This window comes from Hypanus sabinus, chromosome 25 (assembly GCF_030144855.1).
Source record: "Hypanus sabinus isolate sHypSab1 chromosome 25, sHypSab1.hap1, whole genome shotgun sequence".
In the NCBI taxonomy this organism is placed as follows: domain Eukaryota; kingdom Metazoa; phylum Chordata; class Chondrichthyes; order Myliobatiformes; family Dasyatidae; genus Hypanus; species Hypanus sabinus.
Window position 1 is genome coordinate 7,441,978 of NC_082730.1, and position 12,371 is coordinate 7,454,348.

Below are 12,371 nucleotides of genomic sequence, written 5' to 3' on the forward strand. Positions count from 1 at the left end.
CGGTGTAGAGGGACTGATGGTGACTGGAGAAGATGGTGTAGAGGGACTGATGGTGACTGGAGAAGATGGTGTAGAGGGACTGATGGTGACTGGAGTATACGGTGCAGAGGGACTGATGGTGACTGGAGTATACGGTGCAGAGGGACTGATGGTGACTGGAGAAGACGGTGCAGAGGGACTGATGGTGACTGGAGTATACGGTGTAGAGGGACTGATGGTGACTGGAGTATACGGTGCAGAGGGACTGATGGTAACTGGAGAAGACGGTGCAGAGGGACTGATGGTAACTGGAGAAGATGGTGTAGAGGGACTGATGGTGACTGGAGAAGATGGTGTAGAGGGACTGATGGTGACTGGAGTATACGGTGTAGAGGGACTGATGGTGACTGGAGAAGATGGTGTAGAGGGACTGATGGTGACTGGAGAAGATGGTGTAGAGGGACTGATGGTGACTGGAGAAGATGGTGTAGAGGGACTGATGGTGACTGGAGTATACGGTGCAGAGGGACTGACGGTGACTGGAGAAGATGGTGTAGAGGGACTGATGGTGACTGGAGTATACGGTGTAGAGGGACTGATGGTGACTGGAGTATATGGTGTAGAGGGACTGATGGTGACTGGAGAAGATGGTGTAGAGGGACTGATGGTAACTGGAGAAGACGGTGCAGAGGGACTGATGGTAACTGGAGTATACGGTGTAGAGGGACTGATGGTGACTGGAGAAGACGGTGCAGAGGGACTGATGGTGACTGGAGTATACGGTGTAGAGGGACAGATGGTGACTGGAGTATACGGTGTAGAGGGACTGATGGTGACTGGAGAAGATGGTGTAGAGGGACTGATGGTGACTGGAGAAGATGGTGTAGAGGGACTGATGGTGACTGGAGTATACGGTGCAGAGGGACTGATGGTGACTGGAGTATACGGTGCAGAGGGACTGATGGTGACTGGAGAAGACGGTGCAGAGGGACTGATGGTGACTGGAGTATACGGTGTAGAGGGACTGATGGTGACTGGAGTATACGGTGTAGAGGGACTGATGGTGACTGGAGTATACGGTGCAGAGGGACTGATGGTGACTGGAGTATACGGTGTAGAGGGACTGATGGTGACTGGAGTATACGGTGTAGAGGGACTGATGGTGACTGGAGTATACGGTGTAGAGGGACTGATGGTGACTGGAGAAGTTTGTGTAGAGGGACTGATGGTGACTGGAGTATACGGTGTAGAGGGACTGATGGTGACTGGAGTATACGGTGTAGAGGGACTGATGGTGACTGGAGTATACGGTGCAGAGGGACTGATGGTAACTGGAGAAGACGGTGCAGAGGGACTGATGGTGACTGGAGAAGATGGTGTAGAGGGACTGATGGTGACTGGAGAAGATGGTGTAGAGGGACTGATGGTGACTGGAGAAGATGGTGTAGAGGGACTGATGGTGACTGGAGTATACGGTGCAGAGGGACTGATGGTGACTGGAGTATACGGTGTAGAGGGACTGATGGTGACTGGAGTATACGGTGCAGAGGGACTGATGGTAACTGGAGAAGACGGTGCAGAGGGACTGATGGTAACTGGAGAAGATGGTGTAGAGGGACTGATGGTGACTGGAGAAGATGGTGTAGAGGGACTGATGGTGACTGGAGTATACGGTGTAGAGGGACTGATGGTGACTGGAGAAGATGGTGTAGAGGGACTGATGGTGACTGGAGAAGATGGTGTAGAGGGACTGATGGTGACTGGAGAAGATGGTGTAGAGGGACTGATGGTGACTGGAGTATACGGTGCAGATGGACTGATGGTGACTGGAGTATACGGTGTAGAGGGACTGATGGTGACTGGAGTATACGGTGTAGAGGGACTGATGGTGACTGGAGAAGACGGTGTAGAGGGACTGATGGTGACTGGAGAAGATGGTGTAGATGGACTGATGGTGACTGGAGAAGACGGTGTAGAGGGACTGATGGTGACTGGAGAAGACGGTGTAGAGGGACTGATGGTGACTGGAGTATACGGTGCAGAGGGACTGATGGTGACTGGAGTATACGGTGTAGAGGGACTGATGGTGACTGGAGAAGATGGTGTAGAGGGACTGATGGTGACTGGAGTATACAGTGTAGAGGGACTGATGGTGACTGGAGAAGATGGTGTAGAGGGACTGATGGTAACTGGAGTATACGGTGTAGAGGGACTGATGGTGACTGGAGTATACGGTGTAGAGGGACTGATGGTGACTGGAGTATACGGTGCAGAGGGACTGATGGTGACTGGAGTATACGGTGTAGAGGGACTGATGGTGACTGGAGAAGATGGTGTAGAGGGACTGATGGTGACTGGAGAAGATGGTGCAGAGGGACTGATGGTGACTGGAGTATACGGTGCAGAGGGGCTGATGGTGACTGGAGTATACGGTGTAGAGGGACTGATGGTGACTGGAGTATACGGTGTAGAGGGACTGATGGTGACTGGAGTGTACGGTGTAGAGGGACTGATGGTGACTGGAGTATACGGTGTAGAGGGACTGATGGTGACTGGAGTATACGGTGTAGAGGGACTGATGGTGACTGGAGTATACGGTGTAGAGGGACTGATGGTGACTGGAGAAGATGGTGCAGAGGGACTGATGGTGACTGGAGAAGATGGTGTAGATGGACTGATGGTGACTGGAGTATACGGTGCAGAGGGACTGATGGTAACTGGAGTATACGGTGTAGAGGGACTGATGGTGACTGGAGTATACGGTGTAGAGGGACTGATGGTGACTGGAGTATACGGTGTAGAGGGACTGATGGTGACTGGAGTATACGGTGTAGAGGGACTGATGGTGACTGGAGTATACGGTGTAGAGGGACTGATGGTGACTGGAGTATACGGTGTAGAGGGACTGATGGTGACTGGAGAAGATGGTGTAGAGGGACTGATGGTGACTGGAGTATACGGTGTAGAGGGACTGATGGTGACTGGAGTATACGGTGTAGAGGGACTGATGGTGACTGGAGAAGATGGTGTAGAGGGACTGATGGTGACTGGAGTATACGGTGTAGAGGGACTGATGGTGACTGGAGTATACGGTGTAGAGGGACTGATGGTGACTGGAGAAGATGGTGTAGAGGGACTGATGGTGACTGGAGAAGATGGTGTAGATGGACTGATGGTGACTGGAGTATACGGTGTAGACGGACTGATGGTGACTGGAGAAGATGGTGCAGAGGGACTGATGGTGACTGGAGTATACGGTGTAGAGGGACTGATGGTGACTGGAGTATACGGTGTAGAGGGACTGATGGTGACTGGAGAAGATGGTGTAGAGGGACTGATGGTGACTGGAGAAGATGGTGTAGATGGACTGATGGTGACTGGAGTATACGGTGTAGAGGGACTGATGGTGACTGGAGTATACGGTGTAGAGGGACTGATGGTGACTGGAGAAGATGGTGTAGAGGGACTGATGGTGACTGGAGAAGACGGTGTAGAGGGACTGATGGTGACTGGAGAAGACGGTGTAGAGGGACTGATGGTGACTGGAGTATACGGTGTAGAGGGACTGATGGTGACTGGAGTATACGGTGTAGAGGGACTGATGGTGACTGGAGTATACGGTGTAGAGGGACTGATGGTGACTGGAGAAGATGGTGTAGAGGGACTGATGGTGACTGGAGAAGATGGTGTAGATGGACTGATGGTGACTGGAGTATACGGTGTAGACGGACTGATGGTGACTGGAGAAGATGGTGCAGAGGGACTGATGGTGACTGGAGTATACGGTGTAGAGGGACTGATGGTGACTGGAGTATACGGTGTAGAGGGACTGATGGTGACTGGAGAAGATGGTGTAGAGGGACTGATGGTGACTGGAGAAGATGGTGTAGATGGACTGATGGTGACTGGAGTATACGGTGTAGAGGGACTGATGGTGACTGGAGTATACGGTGTAGAGGGACTGATGGTGACTGGAGAAGATGGTGTAGAGGGACTGATGGTGACTGGAGAAGATGGTGTAGAGGGACTGATGGTGACTGGAGAAGACGGTGTAGAGGGACTGATGGTGACTGGAGAAGATGGTGTAGAGGGACTGATGGTGACTGGAGTATACGGTGCAGAGGGACTGATGGTGACTGGAGTATACGGTGTAGAGGGACTGATGGTGACTGGAGAAGATGGTGTTGAGGGACTGATGGTGACTGGAGAAGATGGTGTAGATGGACTGATGGTGACTGGAGTATACGGTGTAGAGGGACTGATGGTGACTGGAGAAGACGGTGCAGAGGGACTGATGGTGACTGGAGAAGATGGTGTAGAGGGACTGATGGTGACTGGAGTATACGGTGTAGAGGGACTGATGGTAACTGGAGAAGACGGTGTAGAGGGACTGATGGTGACTGGAGTATACGGTGTAGAGGGACTGATGGTGACTGGAGAAGACGGTGCAGAGGGACTGATGGTGACTGGAGTATACGGTGTAGAGGGACTGATGGTGACTGGAGAAGACGGTGTAGAGGGACTGATGGTGACTGGAGAAGATGGTGTAGAGGGACTGATGTAGCGGCACTGCTGAAAGGGTGTCTAATGTGAGTGGACAAAACAAGGCAGCTGAACAAAGTGAGGGTCGAACATGGTCCAGGTTCCAAATTGATCTCGGACACAGTCTGTGTGGAGTGTGCATATTCCCCGTGACCACGTGGGTTTTCCCTGGATGCTACAGTTTCCTCCGATGTCCTGCAGAACAGGAACAGCTTCTTCCCCCCCACCCACCATCGGATTTCTGATTTAGGAACAGCTTCTTCCCCCCCCCCCCACCATCTGATTTCTGATTTAGGAACAGCTTCTTCCCCCCCCCCCCCCACCATCTGATTTCTTATTTAGGAACAGCTTCTTCCCCTCCACCCACCATCTGATTTCTTATTTAGGAACAGCTTCTTCCCCCCCCCCCACCATCTGATTTCTGATTTAGGAACAGCTTCTTCCCCTCCACCCACCATCTGATTTCTTATTTAGGAACAGCTTCTTCCCCCCCCCCAACTGATTTCTGATTTAGGAACAGCTTCTTCCCTCCCACCATCTGATTTCTGATTCCCCCCCACCCACCATCTGATTTCTGATTCCCCCCCACCCACCATCTAATTTCTGATTTAGGAACAGCTTCTCCCCTCCACCATCTTATTTTTGATTTAGGAATGGCTTCTTCCTGCTGCCATCAGATTTCTGGCTGGCTACATCTCCAGCTGGGATGAAAGTGCCAATGCACAGGATCAGATAAAGTTGAGTGTTGTGAACTCAGCCAGCCCTATCATGGGCACTAGCTTCCCCACAATCGAAGACGTTTTCAGAAGGCCGGGTCTTACAAGGCAGCATCCATCATAAAGGACCTGTCTCCCCGCACAAACCCGCTTCTCATTGCTTCCATCAGGAAGGAGATACAGGAGCCTGAAGACACACACTCAATAATTCAGGAACGGCTTCTTTTCCTCAGCCATCAGATTTCTGAACAGTCCATGAATCCATCAATAGAACCTCAGTACTTTGTTCTCTTTTTGTGCTAGTTATTTCTTGATATATTTCTCTTTGCAGATTATTGTATCTTTCATTGCAGTGTACTGTTGCCGCAAAACAACAGTTTTAATGACATCTGTCAGTGATTATAAACCTGATTCAGATTCAGACATGATAGTAGATGACAACTGTAATTACCACCTAGAGTGGTTAAGTAATAAAAGTACCAGAAGGAAGTGTTGGTGGGCAACTGTGAGAAGGCGGGGGTCGGTCAGAAGTCTGCACATCAAGGCCCCTTCAGCCAGAGCCATGGGCCTCTGGGGAAGTTGAGCAGGGCTTGTTTTTTAACCAGCACCTTTCTGATGGCAGGTCATAAAACTGAAGCATTAACTCCTGTTTCTCTCCACACAGATTCTGCCTGACCTGCTGAGTGTTTCTACAGTTTTCTGTTTTTAATTCAGACTTTCAGCATCAGCAGTTTGATACAAGAGCCTGCCAAAGGAAATGAGGGCGGAATGTATTTTAAACTCTCAAGTGTAAAAGTTGTTGGGAAAATTACAAACTCCAATTCTGAGAGAAAGAGAAACAGATTGAGCTTTTAAAAAATATCTGAGTTTTATAAATCTCACCAAGCTGTGGCCCTGAAGTGTCAAAGCTCCCCCTGCTGCTGGGAGTGCAGAAGTGCAGGGAGATCGGGCGCTGGTGAACTGGCGGTTTACACTCAGTGCTGTATGTCTGTACATTCAGTGTCTACTTCATTAGGTACCTCCTATACCTTATAAAGTGGCCACTGAGTGTACATTAGTACTGGTTTATTATTGTCATATGTATACATTCCTGCATACTGTTCAGAGAGAACAGAATCAGAATCAGGTTTAATATCACCGGCATATGCCGTGGAATTGGTTAACTTTGCTGCAGTGGTACAATACATGATAATACAGACAAAAACTGTGAATTACAGTAAGTCAAATTAACTAAGCAGGGTAAAAATAGAAGTTAAAAATTAGTAAGGTAATATTCATGGGTTCAACGTCCTTTCAGAAATCTGATGGCAGAGGGGAAGAAGCTGTTCCTGAATCGCTGAGTGTGTGCCTTCAGGCTCCTGTACCTCCTCCCTGATGAGAAGAGGGTACACCCTGGGTGGTGGGGGTCCTAAATGATGGACGCTGCCTTTTTGAGGCATCACTCGTTGAAGGTGTCCTGGATACTACAGAAGATAGTGCCCACGATGGAGCTGACTGAGTTTACAACTCTTTGGAGATAACTTTGATCCTGTGCAGTAGCCCCCTCCCCTCCCCCCCCCCCGACCATACCAGACAGTGATGCAGCCAGTCAGAATGCTTTCCATGGTACATTTGCAAGTTTTTGGTGACATACCAAATCTCCTCAAGCTCCTAGTAAAAATAGCCACTGACTTGACAGCTGCATCAATGTGTTGGGTCCAGGTTAGATCCTGAGAGATATCGACACCCAGGAACTTGAAATTGCTCACTCTCTCCACTTCTGATCCTTCCACAGCAGAACGAGGGAAAACAACAACATCATGTAAAATAAAGTGTGTGCCTTCAACCTTCTGTCTCTCCTCCCCGATGGTAGTAATGACAAGAGGGCTTGTCCCTGGTGGTGAGGTCCTCAGTGCCCCTTTGCCTGGTGAAGATGTCGTTGACGGCAGGGAGGATTGTGCCTGTGATGGAGCTGGCTGAGTCGACAAGCTTCCACAGCCCCTCGCAGCCCTGCGCACACCAGGCTGTGGTGCAGCCAGTCAGAATGCTCTCCACTGGACATCTTCAGGCACCCGTACGAAACAGCAAGGCGGCAGTACTCTCCGAGGAAGGGCCCGACACACAAAGCCTTTTATTTTTGCTAAATAGGACAAACCGTAGATCCTCATCTACCTCAACTCTGAAATGATTTCACAACTGACAGACTCAATATCAAAGACTCTACAACTCACGGTCTCAGTATTATTTATTTACTTTTGCGTGATTTGTCTTCTTTTTCAGATTGGTCAGTCCTTGTGTACGTATAGATTTTCATAAATTCTGTTGTACTTCTTTACTTTCCTGAAAATAAAACAAAATGAATCTCACTGTGACATGTATGTATGTGGATAATACATTTACTTTGAACCTTCGAATCATTTCAACCATGTAAATGGCACATTTGGGCAGATTTCATTTCACAAAACCAACAGTTAAGGATCAGAGACATCACTGAAGTGCGTTCAGAGTGATCCCACAGCCCCCAAGTTTCAGAATGGTGTGATATCCCTTTAGGACAGAGATGGAGAGCAGGTTTTTTGCTGGAGGGCGGTGAATCTGTGAAATTCATTGTCATGGATGGCTGCGGAGGTCATGCCATTGAGTAGATTTAAAGCAGATCCTTGATTAGTAAGGGTGTCAAAGGTTATGGGGAGAAAGCAGGAGAATGGGATTGAGGGAGAAAGTAAGCCATGATAGAATGGCTCAATGGGCCGAATGGCCTAATTCTGTTTCCTATGTTTTTTGGTAAGGCTGGATTATCTTAAGACCATAAGATATGGGAGCAGAATTAGGCCATTTGGCCCATCAAGTCTGCTCCACCATTTCATCATGGCTGATCCATTTTCCCTCTCAGCCCCAAATCTTCCTGCCCTGTATTACTTCATGCCCTGACTAATCAAGAACCTATCAACCTCTGCCTTAAGTAACCCAAAGACATGGCCTCCACAGCTGTTTGTGGCAATGAATTCCACAGATTCACCACTCACTAGCTAAAGAAATTCCTCCCCATCTCTATTCTAAAAGGACACCCTTTTATTCTGACACTGTGTCCTCTAGTCTTGGATTCTCCCACCATAGGAAGCATCCTCCCTACTTCTACTTTATCAAGGCCTTTCACCATTCAATAGGTTTGAATGAGGTCTCTCCTCAATCTTCCAAATTCTGGTGAGTACTGGCCCCAAGCCGCCAAACAGACTTCATGTGACAATTGTGATGCTTTCCTTTCTCCAGGCCACCTGTCTTTGGATGAGTTTATCGATGGAGCTCGCAAGGATAAATGGGTGATGAAGATGCTGCAGATGGACGTGAACCCAGGCAGTTGGATTAATGAGCAGAGACGGAAAAGTGCTTTGTTCTAACTGTGCTGTAAAATGCCGCAGGATGTGACAAATTTGTAAGCACTCAGATGTAGGGGTATAGAATACAAGCAAAGGTTAGTTTGTTGCATAGAATACTGCAAGTCCAGTTCACTCGTCCATTGGCGAGAACTAGGCCCTCGTGTTGCGGGGTCACCTGTTTCAGCCGCCCAGGAAGAGGGACGCCGGGAGAGAGCAGAGGTACTGGAATCCCTGCTGGTTTGGGAGGTTGGCCCTTCCCATTGGTGCTGCACCCCCGGTATTTGCTCGGTGCTGCCCTCCAGTGTTCGCTTAATGCTGCTCTCTGTTGTTTGCTCGGTGCTGCCCTCCAGTGTTCGCTTAACGCTGCTCTCTGTTGTTTGCTTGGTGCTGCCCTCCAGTGTTCGCTTAATGCTGCTCTCTGTTGTTTGCTCGGTGCTGCCCTCTAGTGTTCCCTTAACGCTGCTCTCTGTTGTTTGCTCGGTGCTGCCCTCCAGTGTTCGCTTAACGCTGCTCTCTGTTGTTTGCTCGGTGCTGCCCTCCAGTGTTCGCTTAACGCTGCTCTCTGTTGTTTGCTCGGTGCTGCCCTCCAGTGTTCGCTTAATGCTGCTCTCTGTTGTTTGCTCGGTGCTGCCCTCCAGTGTTCGCTTAATGCTGCTCTTTGTTGTTTGCTCGGTGCTGCCCTCCAGTGTTCGCTTGATGCTGCTCTCTGTTGTTTGCTCGGTACTGCCCTCCAGTGTTCGCTTAACGCTGCTCTCTGTTGTTTGCTCGGTGCTGCCCTCCAGTGTTCGCTTAATGCTGCTCTCTGTTGTTTGCTCGGTGCTGCCCTCTAGTGTTCCCTTAACGCTGCTCTCTGTTGTTTGCTCGGTGCTGCTCTCCAGTGTTCGCTTAATGCTGCTCTCTGTTGTTTGCTCGGTGCTGCTCTCCAGCATTCGCTTAATGCTGCTCTCTGTTGTTTGCTCGGTGCTGCCCTCTAGTGTTCCCTTAATGCTGCTCTCTGTTGTTTGCTCGGTGCTGCTCTCCAGTGTTCGCTTAATGCTGCTCTCTGTTGTTTGCTCGGTGCTGCCCTCCAGCGTTCGCTTAATGCTGCTCTCTGTTGTTTGCTCGGTGCTGCTCTCCAGCGTTCGCTTAATGCTGCTCTCTGTTGTTTGCTCGGTGCTGCTCTCCAGCGTTCGCTTAATGCTGCTCTCTGTTGTTTGCTCGGTGCTGCCCTCTAGTGTTCCCTTAATGCTGCTCTCTGTTGTTTGCTCGGTGCTGCCCTCCAGTGTTCGCTTAATGATAACTTACCATCAATCTACAACGGGTCATGCCACTCAGAGACTTGGGCTATATGTTTTTTTCTTTGTGATTGTATGTTTCTCTGCTGTCGTTGTCATATGTGCTATTCATGCTATACGCTATGTGTAGCGTGCTGTGTGTTGTGGGTACTGTGTTTTACACTTTGGGCCTGGAGGAACACTGTTTCATTGGGCTCTATTCTTGTATGGTTGAATGATAATTAAATTTGAACTTAAACTTGTTCCACCTAGCACACCAATTTTTTTTAAAGAAATGTTCCTCTTAGAAACTCTGTGATGTGGAAGAGATGAATCACAGGCAGGTAAATTCATAGATTTCTTTCAGTGTCTTTTGAGCATTTGTGTATGCAGCCTTATTAAGCACAGTTTGTGTCCTGGTTCTATTATTCTGTTACCATGGTCACTAGTGTTAAGGCCGAGCAACCCTCTAGTATTGATCTTTTGTTAGTCTGAGGGGCAATGTGAGGAAATGGGTTTTCTACCTACAGAGATGTTCTGTTGAATACTCAAAGCCTGTACAGTTGTAGAAGCAATGGTTTAATCAGAGCTTTCTAAGGAGAGTTGGATTACCACTTGAGACAGAATCTTCTTGACCGGAGAGAAATGGAACTGAAAGGATAGCTGTACCAGGAGCTGGAACAGGAACTGCACTGAATGACCTCATCCACTGTACTGTGGCAGTGCAAAAATGATTGAATTTTATAAAATTGTTATCACCGCCAACAACTTTGAAAAGTATTGAACCTGGACACAGAACTACAGATACAATGACATGGGCCTGTCGCCAAAGATCTTCATCACTTTTGAAAAGCAATTTTAAATTTTGAAATTACTGCACTCAGTGAGATGATGGTTTGGTGATATTGTTGAATCAGTAATCTCAGTGACCCTGAGGACCACAGAAGCTGTTGCTGGGCCCCAAATCATTGACTTAGTTGGGGGTGACTGAGTTTTGTGAATTAATGTGTACTTTGTTAATGAAATCAATAAAACGATGTTTTGTTATGACATGTGAGCATTATTTTCATCTGTGGATTTGGATCTAAAGATGATGTGAACTTCCAGGCCCCCACAATGATCGAGAACGCCATTTGGCCCTCTGACCTAAATGGCTGCTGCATCAGCTCATGCCCACTTCCATCCGATATCCGCTTAACCATCTTCCACGTTCTTGATCTGTTCTCAGCAGGAGTTGGTGTGATGCTAGTAATCACAGTCCAAGCTCCCTATCTCCAAATGACCTCACTGTGTCTCACCCCACCCTTCCCCTCTTCCAATGTCTTCCCTACCTTTACCTCCACACCTCTCTCCTCTCCCCCATCCTCCATGCCCCTCCTCTCCGCTCCACTCCCCCAGCCTTCCCTCCCTTCCATGCCCCGAATGATATAGATGTAGAACACCACAGCTTTTCGGCCCATCCAGTCCATGCTGAACCATTAGCCTGCCTAGTCCCATCAACCTGCACCTGAATCATAGCTCTCCATACCCTTCCCTTTCCTCAACTTAGCCAAATTTCTCTTAAATGTCGAAATCAACTCTGCATCCACCACTTCCTCTGGCAGTTCACTCCATACTCTCACCACTCTCCGAGTGAAGGAGGTGCCCCTCTTGTTTCCCTTAAGCGAGGCAAATGCAGAAGGTGAGGGCCAGTTGCCTGCCTTTTTATCACTGGGGGATGACTCTGTGATATTCTGTTACCCAGGTTTCTGCGGTTTGGATTATAGACTTTTTTGCCAGTCTAATAGTTTCTTTATATATTGTGTGTTGTTCACCTGACCTTTCTCTTTGTGTGTGTGTGTGGGGGAGTGGGATTTGGGCGTCGATGTGCTGCTCTGTTTTTGTCTGGGTTTTTTTTTGTGCGGGGAGGAGGGATTTGGGAGTCGACGATCGTGTTGTTCTTTTCTTTCCTGTTTTCGTGGCTATCTGGAGATGAAGAATTTCAGAGTGGTATACTTTGATAATAAATGTGTCTTTGATCCTTTGAACATTTCACCTTTTATCCTAAACCCATGACCTCTGGTTGTATCACACAACCTCAATGGAAAAAGCCTGCTTGCATTTACTCTATCTATATCTTTCATAATTTTGTATACCTCTTTCAAATCTCCCCTCAATTTTCTACATTCTAGGGAATAAAATCCTAATCTCTTCTGCCTTTCCCTATAACTCAGATCTTCAAGTTCTGAAAGCATCCTTGTAAATTTTCTCGACAATTTTTCCATCTTATTTCCATCTCTCCTGTGGGTAGGTGACCAAAGCTACACACAATACTCAAGATTGGGCCTCATGCTACTTATCCAACTTCAACATAATTTCCCATCTCCTGTATTCAGTACATTGATTTATGATGGCCAATGTGCCAAAAGCTTTCTTTATGACCCTATTTCAATGAGTTACGGTCTGGTATTCCCAGCTCCCTTTGTTCTACCCAACTGTTCACAGTGTAGGACCTACCCTGGTCAGTCCTACTGGGGTATAACACC

General features: G+C 48.2%; 1 protein-coding gene across 1 annotated transcript in view; it reads left to right on the forward strand.

The window, feature by feature from the left end:
- The window catches only part of guca1b (guanylate cyclase activator 1B), a 34,924-nt gene extending 25,740 nt beyond the window's left edge, over positions 1-9,184 (forward strand). The window contains exon 4 of the mRNA XM_059950643.1: positions 8,487-9,184. Coding sequence (XP_059806626.1) covers positions 8,487-8,614 — 128 coding nt within the window. The 3' untranslated portion in view covers positions 8,615-9,184. The remainder of the gene's footprint in view (positions 1-8,486) is intronic.
- Positions 9,185-12,371: the final 3,187 nt, after the last annotated feature.